This window comes from Oncorhynchus tshawytscha, unplaced genomic scaffold (assembly GCF_018296145.1).
Source record: "Oncorhynchus tshawytscha isolate Ot180627B unplaced genomic scaffold, Otsh_v2.0 Un_contig_3855_pilon_pilon, whole genome shotgun sequence".
In the NCBI taxonomy this organism is placed as follows: Eukaryota; Metazoa; Chordata; class Actinopteri; order Salmoniformes; family Salmonidae; genus Oncorhynchus; species Oncorhynchus tshawytscha.
The window spans coordinates 1-22,500 of NW_024608635.1; the positions used below are offsets into that span (position 1 = coordinate 1).

A 22,500-nucleotide genomic window follows, 5' to 3' on the forward strand; every position below is an offset into this window, starting at 1 on the left:
TCTCTCTGTCCCCTCTCTCTCTCTGTCCCCTCTCTCTCTCTGTCCCTCTCTCTCTCTGTCTCTCTTTCCTCTCTGTCCCTCTCTCTCTCTGTCCCTCTCTCTCTCTGTCCCTCTCTCTCTCTGTCCCTCTCTCTCTCTGTCCCTCTCTCTCTCTGTCCCTCTCTCTCTGTCCCTCTCTCTCTCTGTCCCTCTCTCTCTCTGTCCCTCTCTTCTGTCCCTCTCTCTCTGTCCCTCTCTCTCTGTCCCTCTCTCTCTGTCCCTCTCTCTCTGTCCCCCCTCTCTCTGTCCCTCTCTCTCTGTCCCTCTCTCTCTGTCCCTCTCTGTCCGTCTCTCTCTGTCCCTCCCTCTCTGTCCGTCTCTCTCTGTCCCCCCTCTCTCTGTCCCCCCTCTCTCTGTCCCCCTCTCTCTGTCCCCTCTCTCTCTCCCCCTCCTCCCTCTCTGTCCCTCTAGAATCCAGAGGCTGGTTCAGGATGAGGAGAAGGTAGATGTGTGAACACTAAGTGTTGAAGAAGTCTATCCTTCGTCTCATCAGATCTCTGTCTAAAGAGGGAAATGCTCAAACTGTTCAGAAACTACTGTTATACAGACGGAGTCAGCAAGAAGGTACACACACACACACACACACACACACACACACACACACACACACACACACACACACACACACACACACACACACACACACACACACACACACTGCACATACATCAGACTGTCTAAAGAGGAATGCTCAAACTGTTCAGAAACCACTGTTATACAGGACGGAGTCAGCAAGAAGGTACACACACACACACTGCACACACACACACACACACACACACACACACACACACACACACACACTGCATGTCATCAGATCTCTGCTCCAAAGAGGAATGCTCAAACTGTTCAGAATACTGTTAGTACAGGACGGGAGTCAGCAAGAAGGTACACACACACACACACACACACACACACACACACTGCACACACACACACACACACACACACATACACACACTCACACTGCACATACATCAGATTCCTGCTCCAAGAGGGAATGCTCAAACTGTTCAGAACCACTGCTATACAGGACGGAGCTGGGCAAGAAGGGTATCACACACTGCACACACACACACACACACACACACACACACACACACACACACACACACACACACACACTGCACACACATCAGACTGCACACAAAGAGGGAAATGCTCAAACTGCACATACATCAGAATCTCTGTCCTGGAAGACGGAGTTGCAAGAAGGTAACATACTGCACACACACACACACACACACACACACACACACACACACACACACACACACACACACACACACACTGCACACACACTGCACACACACACACACTGCACATACATCAGATCACTGTCACAAAGAACACATGTCACACATTACTGCACACACACACACACACTGCATGAGCACACACACAACACACACACAGGTACACACACACACACACACACACTGCACACACACACACACACACACACACACACACACACACACTGCACACACTGCACATACATCAGATCTGTCTAAAGAGGGAACACAAACTGTTCAGAACACTGTTATGGGACAGACAGAGTCAGCAACTGCACACACACACACACACACACACACACTGCACACACACACACTGCACATACATCAGATCTCTGTCTAACAGGAACACAAACTGTTTCACACACACACACACACACACACACACACACACACACACACACACACACTGCACACACACACACTGCACACACACACACACACACACACACATCAGATCTCACACACACACACACACACACACACACACACACACACACACACACACACACACACACATGCACACACACACACACACACACTGCACACACACACACACACACACACACACACAGTCAGCACACTGCACACACACACACACACACACTGCACACACACACACACACACACACTGCACACACACACACACACACACACACACACACACACACACACACACACACACACACTGCACATACATCAGATCTCTGTCTAAAGAGGGACCAAACTATTCAGGAACACACTGCACATACACGGACACACAGCAACAACACACACACTGACACACACACACACTGCACACACACACACACTGCACACACACACACACACTGCACACACACACACACTGCACACACACACACACACACACACACACACACCACACACACTGCACACACACACACACACACACACACACACTGCACATACATCAGACACACACACACACAAAGACACATGCACACACTGCGCACACACACACACTGCACACAACTGCACACACACACACTGCGCACACACACACACACACACACACACTGCACACACACACCGGAACACACACACACACACACACACTGTGCACACACACACACACACACACATCACTGTCACACACACACACTGCGCACACACACACACACACACACACACACACACACACACACACTGCACACACACACACACTGCTGCACACACACACACACACACACTGCACTGCACACACACACGGACACACACACACACACACACTGTTATACACTGACACACGTGCACGACACATTGCACACACTGCATAATACACACACACCGACACACACACACACTGCACACACACACACTGCACACACACACACACACACACACGACACATACACCAGACACACTGCACACACACACTGCACACACCGACACCACGTGTACACACACTGCACACACACACACACACACACTGCACACACACACACACACACACACACACTGCACATACAGCACATACACTGTCACACGCACAACACTGTTCGCAACACCACTGCACATACACCGACACACGGCCACACACACTGCGCGCACACACACTGCACACACACACTGCACACACACCGACGCGCACACACACACCGACACAATACTGCGCACACACACCGACACACACACACACACACACACACTGCACACACACACACACACACACACACACACACACACACTGTGCACACACACACACACACTGCGCACACACACACTGCGCACACACACACACTGCACACACACTGCACACACACACACACACACACACACACACACACACACACTGCACACACACACACACACACACACTGCACATACTTGACACACGTGCACACACATACTGCACACACACACACGCGCACATACACCGGACACACGTGCACCACACATTGTGCATTACAATACTGCACATACACACACACGTGCACACACACACACACACACCGGACACACACACACAGACGGACACACTGCACACACACACGGGATATAAACACACACGTGCACACACACACACACACACACACTGACTACACACCTATAGCATGACATTCACACTGCACATAATGAGTTTATCACTTTGCACTCACACCTGCTCCCTCCTCCTGTTCACACTCCTCATACACAGTTTATCACTTTGATATTTCTCACTTCTCCCTCCTCCTCACACTGCACACACACCTCACTCACTCCTCCTCCCCCTCCCTGCTCCACCTCACTCCTCACTGCACACACACCTCCTCCTCACACCTCCTCCTCCTCACACTCCACTTCACTCCATCCTCATCATCGTTTACATCACTCATCATCACACACTGCCATCATCTCATCATCATCCTCACTCCTCATCATCATCACTGCACACACCGGACATAAACAGACATAATTCACACAGGGCATTTACAGCTTGTTACCATGACTCATCACCTATAGATGATATATTCATCTAGTTTCTCTCCAGTTTATCACTTTGTCTTCTTCTCCTCCTCTCCCTCCTCCTCACCTCCTCCCCCCTCTACTCCCCCTCTCTTCTCCTCTCCTCTCCTCCCCCCCCCCTCTCCTCCTCTCCTCCAGGTGGAGTTTATAGTCCACCCCTCTGTCTCTCCTAGTGATGCTTTAGTGAAGTCGGCTATAGAACAGGTCCGCTTCCGCATCTCCAGCTCCTACCCTGCTGCACGGTGAGACAGACAGACAGACAGACAGACCCTGCTGCACGGTGAGACAGACAGACAGACCCTGCTGCACGGTGAGACAGACAGACCCTGCTGCACGGTGAGACAGACAGACAGACAGACAGACCCTGCTGCACGGTGAGACAGACAGACAGACAGACCCTGCTGCACGGTGAGACAGACAGACAGACAGACAGACAGACCCTGCTGCACGGTGAGACAGACAGACAGACAGACAGACCCTGCTGCACGGTGAGACAGACAGACAGACAGACAGACCCTGCTGCACGGTGAGACAGACAGACAGACAGACAGACCCTGCTGCACGGTGAGACAGACAGACAGACAGACCCTGCTGACGGTGAGACAGACAGACAGACAGACCCTGCTGCACGGTGAGACAGACAGACAGACAGACAGACCCTGCTGCACGGTGAGACAGACAGACAGACAGACAGACCCTGCTGCACGGTGAGACAGACAGACAGACAGACCCTGCTGCACGGTGAGACAGACAGACAGACAGACAGACCCTGCTGCACGGTGAGACAGACAGACAGACAGACAGACCCTGCTGCACGGTGAGACAGACAGACAGACAGACAGACCCTGCTGCACGGTGAGACAGACAGACAGACAGACAGACCCTGCTGCACGGTGAGACAGACAGACAGACAGACCCTGCTGCACGGTGAGACAGACAGACAGACAGACCCTGCTGCACGGTGAGACAGACAGACAGACAGACAGACAGACAGACCGACCCTGCTGCACGGTGAGACAGATAGATAGATAGACAGACAGACAGACAGACAGACTTAAGTGTGTATAACTGCTCTCTTAATTTCTCTCTATCCGTCTTTCATCCATCCTCTCTCTCTCATCTCTCTCTCTCTCCATCCTCTCTCTCCTCCATCCTCTCTCTCCTTCTCCTCTCTTCTCTCTCTCTCTCCATCCTCCTTCTCTCTCTCTCTCTCCATCCTCCTCTCTCTCTCTCTCTCTCTCTCTCTCTCTCCATCCTCCTCCATCTCTCCTCTCTCTCTCTCTCTCTCTCCATCCTCCTTTCTCTCTCTCTCTCCATCCTCCTTTCTCTCTCTCTCTCTCCATCCTCCTTTCTCTCCATCCTCCTCCATCTCTCTCTCTCTCTCTCCATCCTCCTTTCCTCTCTCATCTCTCTCCATCTCTCCTCTCATCCTCTCCATCCTCTCTCTCTCTCTCCATCCTCCATCCTCTCCTCTCCATCCTCCTCTCTATCTCTCCATCCCCTCCTCTCTCTCTCTCCATCCTCCATCTCTATCCTCCATCCTCCTCTCTCTCTCTCTCCATCCTCCTCTCTCTCTCTCCATCCTCCATCCTCTCTCTCTCTCTCTCCATCCTCCATCCTCTCTCCATCCTCTCTCTCTCTCTCTCTCTCCATCCTCCTCTCTCTCTCTCTCTCTCCATCCTCTATCTCTCTCTCTCTCTCCATCCTCCTCTCTCCTCTCTCTCCTCCTCATCTCTCCTCCTCTCATCCTCCTCTCTCTCTCTCTCCATCTTCCTCCTCTCTCTCTCTCTCTCTCTCTCCATCCTCCTCTCTCTCTCCATCTCTCCTCTCTCTCCATCCTCCCCTCTCTCTCTCCATCCTCTCTCTCTCTCCATCTCCATCCTCCCTTCTCCTCTCTCTCTCCATCCTCCTTCTCTCTCTCCATCCTCCCTCTCTCTCTCTCCATCTCTCTCTCTCTCCATCCTCCCTCTCTCCATCTCTCTCCCTCCTCTCTAAGAACTCTCCATCCTCTTCTCCATCCTCCATCTCCTCTCTCTCTCCATCCTCCTCTCCTAGCTAATCTCTCCATCCTCCGAAGGAGAGACATCCTCCTCTCTCCATCCTCCCTCTATATCCCTGCTGAACATCATGAGAACAGATACTGTTCAGTAGCCAAACCTTGGAGATCAGATCCTCTGCTCTCTCTCCATCCTCTCTCTTACCCTGCTATCCTCCTGGAACCTGACTGTTCAGTAGCTGAGATCCCTCCTCTTTCTCTACAGACAACCTCCTCTGTTCAGTCTCTGATCCATCCTCCTTCTTAATCCTCTCTACTCTCTCTGACCTCTCTCTCTCTGATCCTCCTCTCTCTCTCTCTCTCCATCCTCCCTTCTCCTCTCTCCATCCTCCTCTCTCTGTAGTAATGAAATGCAGGAAGAGGAGAAGCGAAGGAGAGAGAGAGGAGCAGTGTGGGAAATGAGGTCCCTGCTGAACCCCAGAATATGAGAACAGAGGACAAGATGGGAGACCAAGACAAACAACTGAGGAACTTCAAAGATAGGTAAACTTCTGTGTTACCCTGCTACCTGGAACTGACTGTTCAGTAGCTGAGATGGTTGTTACCCTGCTACCTGGAACCTGACTGTTCAGTAGCTGAGATGGTTGTTACCCTGCTACCTGGAACCTGACTGTTCAGTAGCTGAGATGGTTGTTACCCTGCTACCTGGAACCTGACTGTTCAGTAGCTGAGATGGTTGTTACCCTGCTACCTGGAACCTGACTGTTCAGTAGCTGAGATGGTTGTTACCCTGCTACCTGGAACCTGACTGTTCAGTAGCTGAGATGGTTGTTACCCTGCTACCTGGAACCTGACTGTTCAGTAGCTGAGATGGTTGTTACCCTGCTACCTGAACCTGACTGTTCAGTAGCTGAGATGGTTGTTACCCTGCTACCTGGAACCTGACTGTTCAGTAGCTGAGATGGTTGTTACCCTGGAACCTGACTGTTCAGTAGCTGAGATGGTTGTTACCCTGGAACCTGACTGTTCAGTAGCTGAGATGGTTGTTACCCTGCTACCTGGAACCTGACTATTCAGTAGCTGAGATGGTTGTTACCCTGCTACCTGAACCTGACTGTTCAGTAGCTGAGATGGTTGTTACCCTGGAACCTGACTGTTCAGTGAGCTGAGATGTTACCCTGTTACTGTTCAGTAGCTGAGATGGTTGTTACCCTGGAACCTGACTGTTCAGTAGCTGAGATGGTTGTTACCCTGCTACCTGAACCTGACTGTTCAGTAGCTGAGATGGTTGTTACCCTGCTACCTGGAACCTGACTGTTCAGTAGCTGAGATGGTTGTTACCCTGCTACCTGGAACCTGACTGTTCAGTAGCTGAGATGGTTGTTACCCCTACTACCTGGAACCTGACTGTTCAGTAGCTGAGATGGTTGTTACCCTGCTACCTGGAACCTGACTGTTCAGTAGCTGAGATGGTTGTTACCCTGCTACCTGGAACCTGACTGTTCAGTAGCTGAGATGGTTGTTACCCTGGAACCTGACTGTTCAGTAGCTGAGATGGTTGTTACCCTGCTACCTGGAACCTGACTGTTCAGTAGCTGAGATGGTTGTTACCCTGCTACCTGAACCTGACTGTTCAGTAGCTGAGATGGTTGTTACCCTGCTACCTGGAACCTGACTGTTCAGTAGCTGAGATGGTTGTTACCCTGGAACCTGACTGTTCAGTAGCTGAGATGGTTGTTACCCTGCTACCTGGAACCTGACTGTTCAGTAGCTGAGATGGTTGTTACCCTGCTACCTGGAACCTGACTGTTCAGTAGCTGAGATGGTTGTTACCCTGGAACCTGACTGTTCAGTAGCTGAGATGGTTGTTACCCTGCTACCTGGAACCTGACTGTTCAGTAGCTGAGATGGTTGTACCCTCAAGTCTACCTGGAACCTGACTGTTCAGTCTGAGATGGTTGTTCCCAGGAAGTCCTGACTGTTCAGTAGCTGAGATGGTGTTACCCTCTCCCTGGAAGTCCTGTTCAGTCTGAGATGGTTGTTCTGTCCCAGGTCCTGGAACTCTGTCCCTGTCTCAAGTCTCTCTCTCTCTCCCCCAGTCCCAGGTCTCAAGTCTCTCTCTCTCTCTCTCCCCCCAGTCCCAGGTCTCAAGTCTCTCTCTGTCTCTCCCCCCAGTCCCAGGTCTCAAGTCTCTCTCTCTCTCTCCCCAGTCCCAGGTCTCAAGTCTCTCTCTGTCCCCCCCAGTCCCAGGTCTCAGTCAGGTCTTTCCCCCCAGTCCCAGGTCTCAAGATGCCTCCCAGTCCCAGGTCTCAAGTCCTTCTTGTCCCCAGTCCCAGGTCTCAAGTATTACTCCTTCCCCCAGTCCCAGGTCTCACAGTCAGTATTCCCCAGTCCCAGGTCTAAACTCCTCCTCCCCCAGTCCCAGGTCTCTTCAAGTCTTCTCTTTAAACTCCCCAGTCCCAGGTCTCAAGTCTCTCTCTCTAAACTAACAGTCCCAGTCAAGTCTTACTCTTTAAACTAACTAGTCCCCCAGTCCCAGGTCTCAACTCCTTAAATCTCTCTAGTCCCCCAGTCAGTCTTAGCCTTAACTAGTCCCACAGTCAGTATTACCTTTAACCCCAGTCCCAGGTCAGTCTTTGGGGTACCAGCCTTAGATAGTCCCTGAGAGTCAGTATTAGCCTTAACTAACTAGTCCCAGAGTCAGTATTACCCTTAAACTAACTAGTCCCACAGTCAGTATTACCCTTAAACTAACTAGTCCCACAGTCAGTATTAGCCTTTAAACTAACTAGTCTCACAGTCAGTATTACCCTTAAACTAACTAGTCCCACAGTCTGTATTACCCTTAAACTAACTAGTCCCACAGTCAGTATTACCCTTAAACTAACTAGTCCCAGAGTCAGTATTAGCCTTAACTAGTCCCAGAGTCAGTATTAGCCTTAACTAGTCCCAGAGTCAGTATTAGCCTTTAACTAGTCCCAGAGTCAGTATTAGCCTTAACTAGTCCCACAGTCAGTATTACCTTGAACTAGTCCCGAGTCAGTATTAGCCTTAACTAGTCTAGAGTCTAGTTAGCCACAGTCAGTAGTCAGTATTAAACTAACTAGTCCCACAGTCAGTATTAGCCTTAACTAGTCCCAGAGTCAGTATTAGTTTTAACTAGTCCCAGAGTCAGTATTAGCCTTAACTAGTCCCACAGTCAGTATTACCCTTAAACTAACTAGTCCCACAGTCAGTATTACCTTTACACTAACTAGTCCCACAGTCAGTATTACCCTTAAACTAACTAGTCCCACAGTCTGTATTACCCTTAAACTAACTAGTCCCACAGTCAGTATTACCCTTAAACTAACTAGTCCCAGAGTCAGTATTAGCCTTAACTAGTCCCAGAGTCAGTATTAGCCTTAACTAGTCCCAGAGTCAGTATTACCCTGAACTAGTCCCGCAGTCAGTATTACCCTGAACTAGTCCCACAGTCAGTATTACCCTGAACTAGTCCCACAGTCAGTATTAGCCTGAACTAGTCCCGGAGTCAGTATTAGCCTTAACTAGTCCCGGAGTCAGTATTAGCCTTAACTAGTCCCGGAGTCAGTATTAGCCTTAACTAGTCCCACAGTCAGTATTAGCCTTAACTAGTCCCACAGTCAGTATTAGCCTTAACTAGTCCCACAGTCAGTATTAGCCTTAACTAGTCCCACAGTCAGTATTAGCCTTAACTAGTCCCACAGTCAGTATTAGCCTTAACTAGTCCCACAGTCAGTATTAGCCTTAACTAGTCCCACAGTCAGTATTAGCCTTAACTAGTCCCACAGTCAGTATTAGCCTTAACTAGTCCCACAGTCAGCATTACCCTTAAACTAACTAGTCCCACAGTCAGTATTAGCCTTAACTAGTCCCACAGTCAGTATTTGCCTTAACTAGTCCCGGAGTCAGTATTTGCCTTAACTAGTCCCGGAGTCAGTATTAGTCTTAACTAGTCCCGGAGTCAAGTTACTTTTCTCTTTGTTCGGATGAATAAAGTATTTTGGATTTAATTACATTTATTGTTCTAGTAAAACTAGTATTTCATGCCACACAGTGTGTACTGGGCAACGTAAGGGGGTTCAGTTACAAAAGTAATGAAGTCAGAGAAACACTTGTTTATCATTGATCAAATGTCTTCCTAGGTATCTGGTCTACGGACACCCCCTGAGACACCCCTCTACCCCCACTCCCCCTGACCTCCACAACACCTCCAGCTCTATCGTCCTCCCCACTGATAACCCCACCACCCCCAGTAACCCTCACAACCCCAAACTACACACCCTGACGACACCCATCCTTCTAGCTCTGAACACACAGGCCTCCCCACCTCAACCCCCAAAACACAGACTCCCCCAATCCCCAGAACTCAGACCTCCCCACCTCAAGCCCCCGAAACACAGACTCCCCCAATCCCCAGAACTCAGACCCCCCACCTCAACCCCCAAAACACAGACTCCCCAATCCCCAGAACTCAGACCTCCCCACCTCAACCCCAAAACACAGACTCCCCCAATCCCCAAAACTCAGACCTCCCCACCTCAACCCTCGAAACACAGACTCCCCAACCCCAGAACTCTGACCTCCCCACCTCAACCCCCAAAACACAGACTCCCCCAATCCCCAGAACTCAGACCTCCCCACCTCAACCCCCCGAAACACAGACTCCCCCAATCCCCAAAACTCAGACCTCCCCACCTCAACCCCTCGAAACACAGACTCCCCCAACCCCCAGAACTCTGACCTCCCTGACACCCAGAGCCCACCCACTGACAACGCTGCAGTAAGTGACCCCACCTCCACAGAGGGACAGCCAGGCCTGACCCCTGACCCGGAAGTGATGTCATCGCTGGCTGAGGAAGGGCAGGACGTGATCAATCTGACAGATGTTGGACATGACCCTGACATGAAAGGTACATTTCCTGTTTTGGTGCTATAATATGTGAATGAATGCTAACCTCTCCTGTTATTGGTTACTATAATATGTGAATGAATGCTAACCTCCCCTGTTATAGCTACTATAATATGTGAATGAATGCTAAGCTCCCCTGTTATAGCTACTATAATATGTGAATGAATGCTAACCTCCCCTGTTATTGGTACTATAATATGTGAATGAATGCTAACCTCCCCTGTTATTGGTTACTATAATATGTGAATGAATGCTAACCTCCCCTGTTATTGGTTACTATAATATGTGAATGAATGCTAACCTCCCCTGTTATTGGTACTATAATATGTGAATGAATGCTAACCTCTCCTGTTATTGGTTGCTATAATATGTGAATGAATGCTAACCTCCCCTGTTATTGGTTACTATAATATGTGAATGAATGCTAACCTCCCCTGTTATTGGTTACTATAATATGTGAATGAATGCTAACCTCCCCTGTTATTGGTTACTATAATATGTGAATGAATGCTAACCTCTCCTGTTATTGGTTGCTATAATATGTGAATGAATGCTAACCTCCCCTGTTATTGGTTACTATAATATGTGAATGAATGCTTACCTCCCCTGTTATTGGTTACTATACTATGTGAATGAATGCTAACCTCCCCTGTTATAGCTACTATAATATGTGAATGAATGCTAACCTCTCCTGTTATTGGTTACTATAATATGTGAATGAATGCTAACCTCTCCTGTTATAGCTACTATAATATGTGAATGAATGCTAACCTCCCCTGTTATTGGTTACTATAATATGTGAATGAATGCTAACCTCTCCTGTTATAGCTACTATAATATGTGAATGAATGCTAACCTCTCCTGTTATAGCTACTATAATATGTGAATGAATGCTAACCTCCCTCTCCCCCCTCTACCCCCCCTCTCGCCCCTCCTCTCCTCTCCTCGCCCCTCTTCTCCTCTCCTACCCCTCCCTCTCCCTCTCCTCCCCTCCTCCCCTCCCCCTCTCTCCTCCCCTCCCTAGTCTATGTAGATGAGGTGTCTTGGAGGAGGTTCATACCCCGGCTCCGGTCCACAGAGAGTTTGGTCCAGGCTGGGCCCTGACCTCTGATGTTGTTCTCTGTCTGCCTCTCTCCATCTACATTCAGATTATACAGATATCCTTCAAGGTACACACACACACACACACACACACACTCACTCTCTAACACACACACACTCTCTAACACACACACACACACACACACACACACACACTCACTCACTCACACTCACTCACTCACTCACACACACACACACACACACACACACACACACACACACACACACACACACACACACACACACACACACACACACATTTTTCAAACAGTAGTGCCACCTCTTACTTAATCTGTCTCTGTCTCACTCTCTCTGTCTCACTCTCTGTCTCTCTCTATGTCTGTCTGTCTGTCTCTCTCTCTCTCTCTCTCTCTCTCTCTCTCTCTGTGTGTCTGTCTCTGTCTCTCTCTCTCTCTCTCTCTCTGTCTCTCTGTCTCTCTGTGTGTGTCTGTCTGTCTCTCTCACTCTCTGTCTCTGTCTCTCTCTCTGTGTGTGTCTCTCCCTCTCTCTCTCTCTCTCTCTCTCTCTGTGTGTCTCTCTGTCTGTGTCTCTCTCTGTCTCTCTCTCTCTCTCTCTGTGTGTGTGTGTGTCTCTGTCTGTCTCTCTCTCTCTCTGTCTATCTGTCTCTCTCTGTGTCTCTCTCTCTGTGTGTCTGTGTGTCTGTGTCTCTGTCTCTGTATCTCTCTCTCTGTGTGTCTGTGTGTCTCTCTGTCTCTCTCTTTGTGTCTGTGTGTGTCTCTGACTCTCTGTGTCTCTGTGTCTCTGTCTCTGTGTGTTAGGTGGATGGTTTGGAGGAGTATCTGAACGACCCAGTGAAGCAGCACTACCTCATCAGGTTCCTGCCTTCTAGGATGAAGACCCAACTACTGCACAAACGGTGACACACACACTAGTTAAATATACACACACACTAGTTAAATACACAACACACACTAGTTAAATACACACACACACACTAGTTAAATACACACACTAGTTAAATATACACACACACACTAGTTAAATATACACACACACACTAGTTAAATATACACACACACTAGTTAAATACACACACACACTAGTTAAATACACACACACACTAGTTAAATACACACACACACTAGTTAAAATACACACACACACTAGTTAAATATACACACACACTAGTTAAATATACACACACACACTAGTTAAATATACACACACACTAGTTAAATATACACACACACTAGTTAAATACACACACACTAGTTAAATATACACACACAAACACTAGTTAAATATACACACTAGTTAAATATACACACACTAGTTAAATACACACACACACTAGTTAAATACACACACACTAGTTAAATACACACACACTAGTTAAATATACACACACTAGTTAAATACACACACACACTAGTTAAATACACACACACTAGTTAAATATACACACACTAGTTAAATACACACACACTAGTTAAATACACACACTAGTTAAATACACACACACACTAGTTAAATATACACACACTAGTTAAAATACACACACACACTAGTTAAATATACACACACACACTAGTTAAATACACACACACACACACTAGTTAAATACACACACACACTAGTTAAAACACACACACACACTAGTTAAATACACACACACACTAGTTAAATACACACACACTAGTTAAATATACACACACACTAGTTAAATATACACACACACACTAGTTAAAATACACACACACACTAGTTAAATATACACACACACACTAGTTAAATACACACACACACTAGTTAAAACACACACACACTAGTTAAATATACACACACACACTAGTTAAATACACACACACACACTAGTTAAATATACACACACACACTAGTTAAATATACACACACACACTAGTTAAATATACACACACACACTAGTTAAATACACACACACACACTAGTTAAATACACACACACACACACACACACACTAGTTAAATACACACACACTAGTTAAATACACACACACACTAGTTAAATACACTAGTTAAATATACACACACTAGTTAAATATACACACACACACTAGTTAAATATACACACACACACTAGTTAAATATACACACACACACTAGTTAAATACACACACACACACACACACACACTAGTTAAAATACACACACACTAGTTAAATACACACACACACTAGTTAAATATACACACACACTAGTTAAATATACACACACACACTAGTTAAATACACACACACACACACACACTAGTTAAATATACACACACACACTAGTTAAATACACACACACACACTAGTTAAATATACACACACACACACTAGTTAAATACACACACACACACACTAGTTAAATATACACACACACACACTAGTTAAATATACACACACTAGTTAAATATACACACACACACACACTAGTTAAATATACACACACACACTAGTTAAATATACACACACTAGTTAAATATACACACACACACTAGTTAAATATACACACACACACACTAGTTAAATATACACACACACACTAGTTAAATATACACACACACACTAGTTAAATAACACACACACACACACTAGTTAAATATACACACACACTAGTTAAATACACACACACACTAGTTAAATATACACACACACTAGTTAAATATACACACACACACTAGTTAAATATACACACACACTAGTTAAATATACACACACACTAGTTAAATATACACACACACACACTAGTTAAATACACACACACACACACACACTAGTTAAATACACACACACACTAGTTAAATACACACACACACACACACTAGTTAAATATACACACACATATACACACACTAGTTAAATATACACACACACACACTAGTTAAATATACACACACACACTAGTTAAATATACACACACTAGTTAAATATACACACACACACTAGTTAAATATACACACACACACTAGTTAAATATACACACACACACTAGTTAAATATACACACACACACACTAGTTAAATACACACACACACACACTAGTTAAATATATACACACACACACACTAGTTAAATATACACACACACACACTAGTTAAATATACACACACACACTAGTTAAATAACACTAGTTAAATACACACACACACTAGTTAAATATACACACACACACTAGTTAAATACACACACACACTAGTTAAATATACACACACACACTAGTTAAATACACACACACTAGTTAAATACACACACACTAGTTAAATACACGCACACACTAGTTAAATACACACACACACTAGTTAAATATACACACACACACTAGTTAAATACACGCACACACTAGTTAAATACACGCACACACTAGTTAAATATACGCACACACACAAGTTAAATACACACACACACGGGGTGACGTGATTTGTTCATGAAGACCCAACTACTGCACAAACGGTGACACACACACTAGTTAAATATACACACACACACACACACACACTAGTTAAATACACACACACTAGTTAAATACACACACACTAGTTAAATATACACACACACTAGTTAAATACACACACACACACTAGTTAAATATACACACACACACACTAGTTAAATATACACACACACACTAGTTAAATATACACACACACACTAGTTAAATATACACACACACACTAGTTAAATACACACACACACACTAGTTAAATACACACACACACACTAGTTAAATATACACACACTAGTTAAATATACACACACTAGTTAAATATACACACACTAGTTAAATATACACACACACACACTAGTTAAAATACACACACACACTAGTTAAATATACACACACACACACTAGTTAAATATACACACAACTAGTTAAATATACACACACACACTAGTTAAATATACACACACACACTAGTTAAATATACACACACACACTAGTTAAATATACACACACACACTAGTTAAATATACACACACACACACACACACTAGTTAAATATACACACACACACTAGTTAAATACACACACACACTAGTTAAATACACACACACTAGTTAAATATACACACACACACTAGTTAAATATACACACACTAGTTAAATATACACACACACACTAGTTAAATACACACACACACTAGTTAAATATACACACACACACACTAGTTAAATATACACACACACACACTAGTTAAATATACACACACACACTAGTTAAATATACACACACACACTAGTTAAATACACACACACACTAGTTAAATACACACACACACTAGTTAAATATACACACACACTAGTTAAATATACACACACACTAGTTAAATACACACACACACTAGTTAATATAACACACACACACTAGTTAAATACACACACACACTAGTTAAATATACACACACACACTAGTTAAATATACACACACACACTAGTTAAATACACACACACACACTAGTTAAATACACACACACACTAGTTAAATACACGCACACACTAGTTAAATATACACACACACACAAGTTAAATACACACACACGGGGTGACGTGATTTGTTCATTTATTTCTGTCGCCCAATTACAAACGGTCGCGTAAAGACCCTCTTTGCGTCGTCCAATCAGAAGAAGCCATAACAGGAAGTGTCGTTGATATATTTCCTGTTTCTATCTATCATCCAGGAAGTACATCTTTAGTTTCCATGACAGCATGCAGCGTCTGATTTTCATGGGTCTGCTGCAGTTTGGCCCGGTGGAGAAGTTCCAAGACAAAGACCAGGTACCTCATCTTGCACAAATACATCAATTACACATGTCAAGTCCAGTATATGGGGTACTTGAGCGGCTGTGGTCCGGTGCCACACGGATCTTTAGGTGTGCAAAGCGCTGCGTGAACGCTGTAGGGTCCTGTGCCTTATATAATGTCAGAAAGCTTCGTCCGTCTCGTCTCTGCTTCCACTCTGAGCGGAGCTTCCTTGAAGTGTCAGGTTTCAGAACCCAGATTTGCATAGGGAGTGATGTCACGTTTTCTGGCCTATCCAGATAAGGAATAGTGTCAGGTTTCAGAACCCAGATTTGCATAGGGAGTGATGTCACGTTTTCTGGCCTATCCAGATAAGGAATAGTGTCAGGTTTCAGAACCCAGATTTGCATAGGGAGTGATGTCACGTTTTCTGGCCTATCCAGATAAGGAATAGTGTCAGGTTTCAGAACCCAGATTTGCATAGGGAGTGATGTCACGTTTTCTGGCCTATCCAGATAAAGAATAGATTTCCTCTTGCTCTGTACCAGCCAATGGTGTGACGGCAGATGAACGGTGACCCGTCTGGCGAGTCCAACCATTATGGTTTCATCGTGGTGTGATATTCTCAGACAGATTTGGAGCTTCACGACTCGAACAAAATGCTAAATGATTCCCTAGAATTTTTTTAACGTTCTCTTAGAGAGACAAATCACGTTGTGCTTCAAGCTGAAGTTATAACGAGTCTGCACGCGTCTCAAATCAAATTGTATTAGTCACCTGTGCTGAATACAACAGGTACATTTCACCTTACAGTGAAATGCTGAATACAACAGGTGTAGTAGACCTTACAGTGAAATGCTGAATACAACAGGTGTAGTAGACCTTACAGTGAAATGCTGAATACAACAGGTGTAGTAGACCTTACAGTGAAATGCTGAATACAACAGGTGTAGTAGACCTTACAGTGAAATGCTGAATACAACAGGTGTAGTAGACCTTACAGTGAAATGCTGAATACAACAGGTGTAGTAGACCTTACAGTGAAATGCTGAATACAACAGGTGTAGTAGACCTTACAGTGAAATGCTGAATACAACAGGTGTAGTAGACCTTACAGTGAAATGCTGAATACAACAGGTGTAGTAGACCTTACAGTGAAATGCTGAATACAACAGGTGTAGTAGACCTTACAGTGAAATGCTGAATACAACAGGTGTAGTAGACCTCACAGTGAAATGCTGAATACAACAGGTGTAGTAGACCTTACAGTGAAATGCTGAATACAACAGGTGTAGTAGACCTTACAGTGAAATGCTGAGTACAACAGGTGTAGAGACCTTACAGTGAAATGCTGAATACAACAGGTGTAGTAGACCTTACAGTGAAATGCTGAATACAACAGGTGTAGTAGACCTCACAGTGAAATGCTGAATACAACAGGTGTAGTAGACCTGACAGTGAAATGCTGAGTACAACAGGTGTAGTAGACCTCACAGTGAAATGCTGAATACAACAGGTGTAGTAGACCTTACAGTGAAATGCTGAATACAACAGGTGTAGTAGACCTTACAGTGAAATGCTGAATACAACAGGTGTAGTAGACCTCACAGTGAAATGCTGAATACAACAGGTGTAGTAGACCTTACAGTGAAATGCTGAATACAACAGGTGTAGTAGACCTTACAGTGAAATGCTGAATACAACAGGTGTAGTAGACCTCACAGTGAAATGCTGAATACAACAGGTGTAGTAGACCTTACAGTGAAATGCTGAATACAACAGGTGTAGTAGACCTCACAGTGAAATGCTGAATACAACAGGTGTAGTAGACCTTACAGTGAAATGCTGAATACAACAGGTGTAGTAGACCTTACAGTGAAATGCTGAATACAACGGGTGTAGACCTTACCTTACTGACAAGCCCTTAATCAACAATGCCGTTTTCAAGAAAATGCCCCCAAAAAAGTAAGAGATAAAAATAACAAGTCATTAAAGAGCAGCAGTAAAATAACAACAGTGGGTCTATATACAGGATGTACCAGTACAATGTGCGGGGGAACTGGTGTCGAGGTACCTCAGGTAATATGTCTAGAGGCGAAATAAACACACCTATTTAGGCGAGGCGCTGGCTAGCAGAGTGGAACACTTAAGAGCCGCACACTCTAGGAGCTCAGACGTAAAAATGTTAATGTCCAACGTTTCCACAGACAAGCTGTCTTCATCAGGGTATAATGACAAACATTGCAGGGTGACTCGTTTATATAGTGTCAAAAGACACACACACAGGTGTCTGTAATCATGGCCAGGTGTGGCCTGATGTCATTGGTTAATTCTCATATATTAAAATAGCATACAAAAAAACATGAATGGATAGCGTACGATCATAGATACAATGTGGCTACATAAGCCTACAAACAATTACAATGAATAGAATCACAATCATCACAATAGAATCACAATCATCACAATAGAATCACAATCATCACAATAGAATCACAATCATCACAATAGAATCACAATCATCACAATAGAATCACAATCATCACAATAGAATCACAATCCTCACAATAGAATCACAATCCTCACAATAGAATCACAATCCTCACAATAGAATCACAATCATCACAATAGAATCACAATCCTCACAATAGAATCACAATCATCACACGATGCTGGTGTCCTTTAGGAGGGGAGCTGTTCTGAGATCATACTGCTGGTGTCCTTTACAAAAATGTTCTTGCGAGTGGTCTAATAAAAAGTCAAGTAGCCTGATTAGCGTCCATGAGAACAACCGACCCGCCCTTATCAGCAGGGTGGGTAAGGACTGAGGTATCAGACTGTACAACCGACCCGCCCTTATCAGCAGGGTGGGTAAGGACTGAGGTATCAGACTGTACAACCGACCCGCCCTTATCAGCAGGGTGGGTAAGGACTGAGGTATCTGACTGTACAACCGACCCGCCCTTATCAGCAGGGTGGGTAAGGACTGAGGTGTCTGACTGTACAACCGACCCGCCCTTATCAGCAGGGTGGGTAAGGACTGAGGTATCTGACTGTACAACCGACCCGCCCTTATCAGCAGGGTGGGTAAGGACTGAGGTATCAGACTGTACAACCGACCCGCCCTTATCAGCAGGGTGGGTAAGGACTGAGGTATCTGACTGTACAACCGACCCGCCCTTATCAGCAGGGTGGGTAAGGACTGAGGTGTCTGACTGTACAACCGACCCGCCCTTATCAGCAGGGTGGGTAAGGACTGAGGTGTCAGACTGTACAACCGACCCGCCCTTATCATCGTTCATGTAATCTCTAACTATTTGATTTTGACAAGGTGTTGGGCTAATTAGCTGTCTCTATTTACAATGTGCTTCTGTCTCTGTCTCCTCCTTTCTGTCTCTCTCCTCTCTCTCTCCTCTCTCTCTCCCCCTCCCCTCTCCTCTCTCTCCCCCTCCTCTCTCTCCCTCTCTCCCCCTCCTCTCTCTCTCTCTCCCCCTCCTCTCTCTCCCCCTCCCTCTCTCTCTCTCTCCCTCTCTCTCTCCCCTCTCTCTCTCTCCTCCCTCTCTCTCTCTCCCCTCTCTCTCTCCTCTCTCTCCCCTCTCCTCTCTCTCTCCCCTCTCCTCTCTCCCCTCCTCCCCCTCTCTCCCCCTATCCTCTCTCTCCCCCTCCCCTCTCTCTCTCCTCTCTCTCCCCCTCCCCTCTCTCTCTCTCCCCTCTCTCCCCTCCCTCCCTCTCTCTCTCTCCCCCTCCTCTCTCTCCTCTCTCTCCCCCTCCCCTCTCTCTCTCCTCTCTCTCTCTCCCTCTCTCTCCCCTCTCTCTCTCCCCCTCCCCCTCTCTCCCCCTCTCTCTCTCTCCCCCTCCCCTCTCTCTCTCCCCCTCTCCTCTCTCTCTCCTCTCTCCCCCTCCCCTCTCCTCTCTCCCCCTCCTCCCTCTCTCTCCCTCTCTCCCCCCCTCCCTCTCTCCCCCCCCCCCTCTCTCTCCCCTCCCCTCTCTCCCCCCCCCTCTCTCCTCTCTCCTCTCTCCCTCTCCTCTCTCTCCTCTCTCTCCCCTCCCTCTCTCTCTCCCCCCTCCCCCCCCCTCTCTCTCCTCTCTCCCCCCCTCCCCCTCTCTCTCCTCTCCCCTCTCTCTCTCTCCCTCTCTCTCTCCCCTCTCCCCTCTCTCTCTCCCTCTCTCCTCTCTCTCCCCTCCTCTCTCTCTCTCCTCTCTCTCCCGCTCCTCTCTCTCCCTCTCTCCCCCTCTCCTCCTCTCCCCCTCCCCCCCCTCTCTCTCCCCCTCTCCTCTCTCTCCCCCTCCCCTCTCTCCTCTCTCTCCCGCTCCCCCTCTCTCCTCTCTCTCCCGCTCCTCTCTCTCCCCTCTCCCCCTCTCTCTCTCCCCTCTCCCCCTCCTCTCTCTCTCCTCTCTCTCCCCCTCCTCCCTCTCTCTCCCCCTCTCCTCTCTCTCTCTCCCCCCTCTCTCTCTCCCCCTCTCTCTCTCCCTCCCCTCTCTCTCTCTCTCCCCTCCCCTCTCTCTCCCTCCCCCCCTCTCTCTCCCTCTCCCTCTCTCTCTCTCTCCCCCTCCCTCCCCCTCTCTCCCTCCCCCTCCCTCTCTCTCCCCTCTCTAGGTGTACCTGTTTGTGAAGCGTAACTGTATGATAGTAGACACTACTATGTGTGAGCCCCACTATAACCTGGTGTTGGAGACGAGGGTGTTTGAGAGACGCAGATACACCCTGAACACCCTGACAGACGTAGATAACTACTGGTTTGACCTGATGTGTGTCTGCCTCAACACACCACTTGGTAGGCCCCACACACACACATACACACACTAACACACACATATGCAAAAACTATCACTATCGACGATCTGCCTGCATGCACAGGCTACTCACGCCGTCTTGCCCTCCCTCTCTCTCCCCTTCTCTCCTTTCACTCTGTCTCTCTCCATTTCTCTCTCTGTCTCTCTCCATTTCTCTCTCTGTCTCTCTCCATTTCTCTCCATTTCTCTCTCCATTTCTCTCTCCCTCTCTCTCCATTTCTCTCTCCGTCTCCATTTCTCTCTCCGTCTCCATTTCTCTCTCCATCTCCATTTCTCTCTCCCTCTCTCCATTTCTCTCCCTCTCTCTCCATTTCTCTCTCCCTCTCTCTCCATTTCTCTCTCCATTTCTCTCTCCATTTCTCTCTCCATTTCTCTCTCCATTTCTCTCTCCATTTCTCTCTCCTCTCTCTCCATTTCTCTCTCCCTCTCTCTCCATTTCTCTCTCCCTCTCTCTCCATTTCTCTCTCCCTCTCTCTCCATTTCTCTCTCCATTTCTCTCTCCTCTCTCTCCATTTCTCTCTCCCTCTCTCTCCATTTCTCTCTCCCTCTCTCTCCATTTCTCTCTCCCTCTCTCTCCATTTCTCTCTCCCTCTCTCTCCATTTCTCTCTCCCTCTCTCTCTCCATTTCTCTCTCCATTTCTCTCTCCATTTCTCTCTCCATTTCTCTCTCTCTCCATCTCTCCCCCTCTCTCCCTCTTTCTCTCCCAGGCGTGATCAGGAAGGAGCGTCCGAAGAGAAGCTCTGCCTCCAAATCCCAGGAGGGGCCAGTTGGGGTTCCCGTGGATACAGACCGCCACAAGTTCCGTCACCTGGATCACATGCTCAAGTAAGGGGGAGAGAGACCTGTAACCTGTGTGTGTGTGTGTGTGTGTGTGTAACCTGTGTGTGTGTAACCTGTGTGTGTGTGTAACCTGTGTGTGTGTAACCTGTGTGTGTGTAACCTGTGTGTGTGTAACCTGTGTGTGTGTAACCTGTGTGTGTAACTTGTGTGTGTGTAACCTGTGTGTGTGTAACCTGTGTGTGTGTAACCTGTGTGTGTGTGTAACCTGTGTGTGTGTAACCTGTGTGTGTGTAACCTGTGTGTGTGTGTAACCTGTGTGTGTGTGTGTAACCTGTGTGTGTGTGTGTAACCTGTGTGTGTGTGTAACCTGTGTGT

At 46.6% G+C, this 22,500-nt stretch overlaps 2 protein-coding genes across 2 annotated transcripts in view; both read left to right on the top strand.

The window, feature by feature from the left end:
* Window positions 1-450: 450 nt before the first annotated feature.
* LOC121843685 (general transcription factor 3C polypeptide 1-like) lies at window positions 451-6,682 on the top strand (the record flags this gene model as incomplete). Its single annotated transcript, XM_042313453.1, has 4 exons — window positions 451-481; window positions 716-778; window positions 3,939-4,042; window positions 6,200-6,682. Coding segments are annotated over 4 exons (283 nt in total), but the record flags the coding sequence as incomplete, so codon positions are not given.
* A 1,403-nt stretch (window positions 6,683-8,085) lies between these two features.
* LOC121843686 (general transcription factor 3C polypeptide 1-like) overlaps window positions 8,086-22,500 on the top strand; it is a gene marked incomplete at its 3' end in the record, with an annotated part of 63,245 nt that continues 48,830 nt past the window's right edge. Inside the window, 9 exon segments of the mRNA XM_042313454.1 lie at window positions 8,086-8,102; window positions 9,963-10,072; window positions 10,428-10,730; window positions 11,754-11,786; window positions 11,789-11,898; window positions 12,610-12,707; window positions 16,490-16,586; window positions 21,148-21,325; window positions 22,053-22,170. Of these exon segments, the coding sequence (XP_042169388.1) occupies window positions 8,086-8,102; window positions 9,963-10,072; window positions 10,428-10,730; window positions 11,754-11,786; window positions 11,789-11,898; window positions 12,610-12,707; window positions 16,490-16,586; window positions 21,148-21,325; window positions 22,053-22,170 (1,064 nt within the window).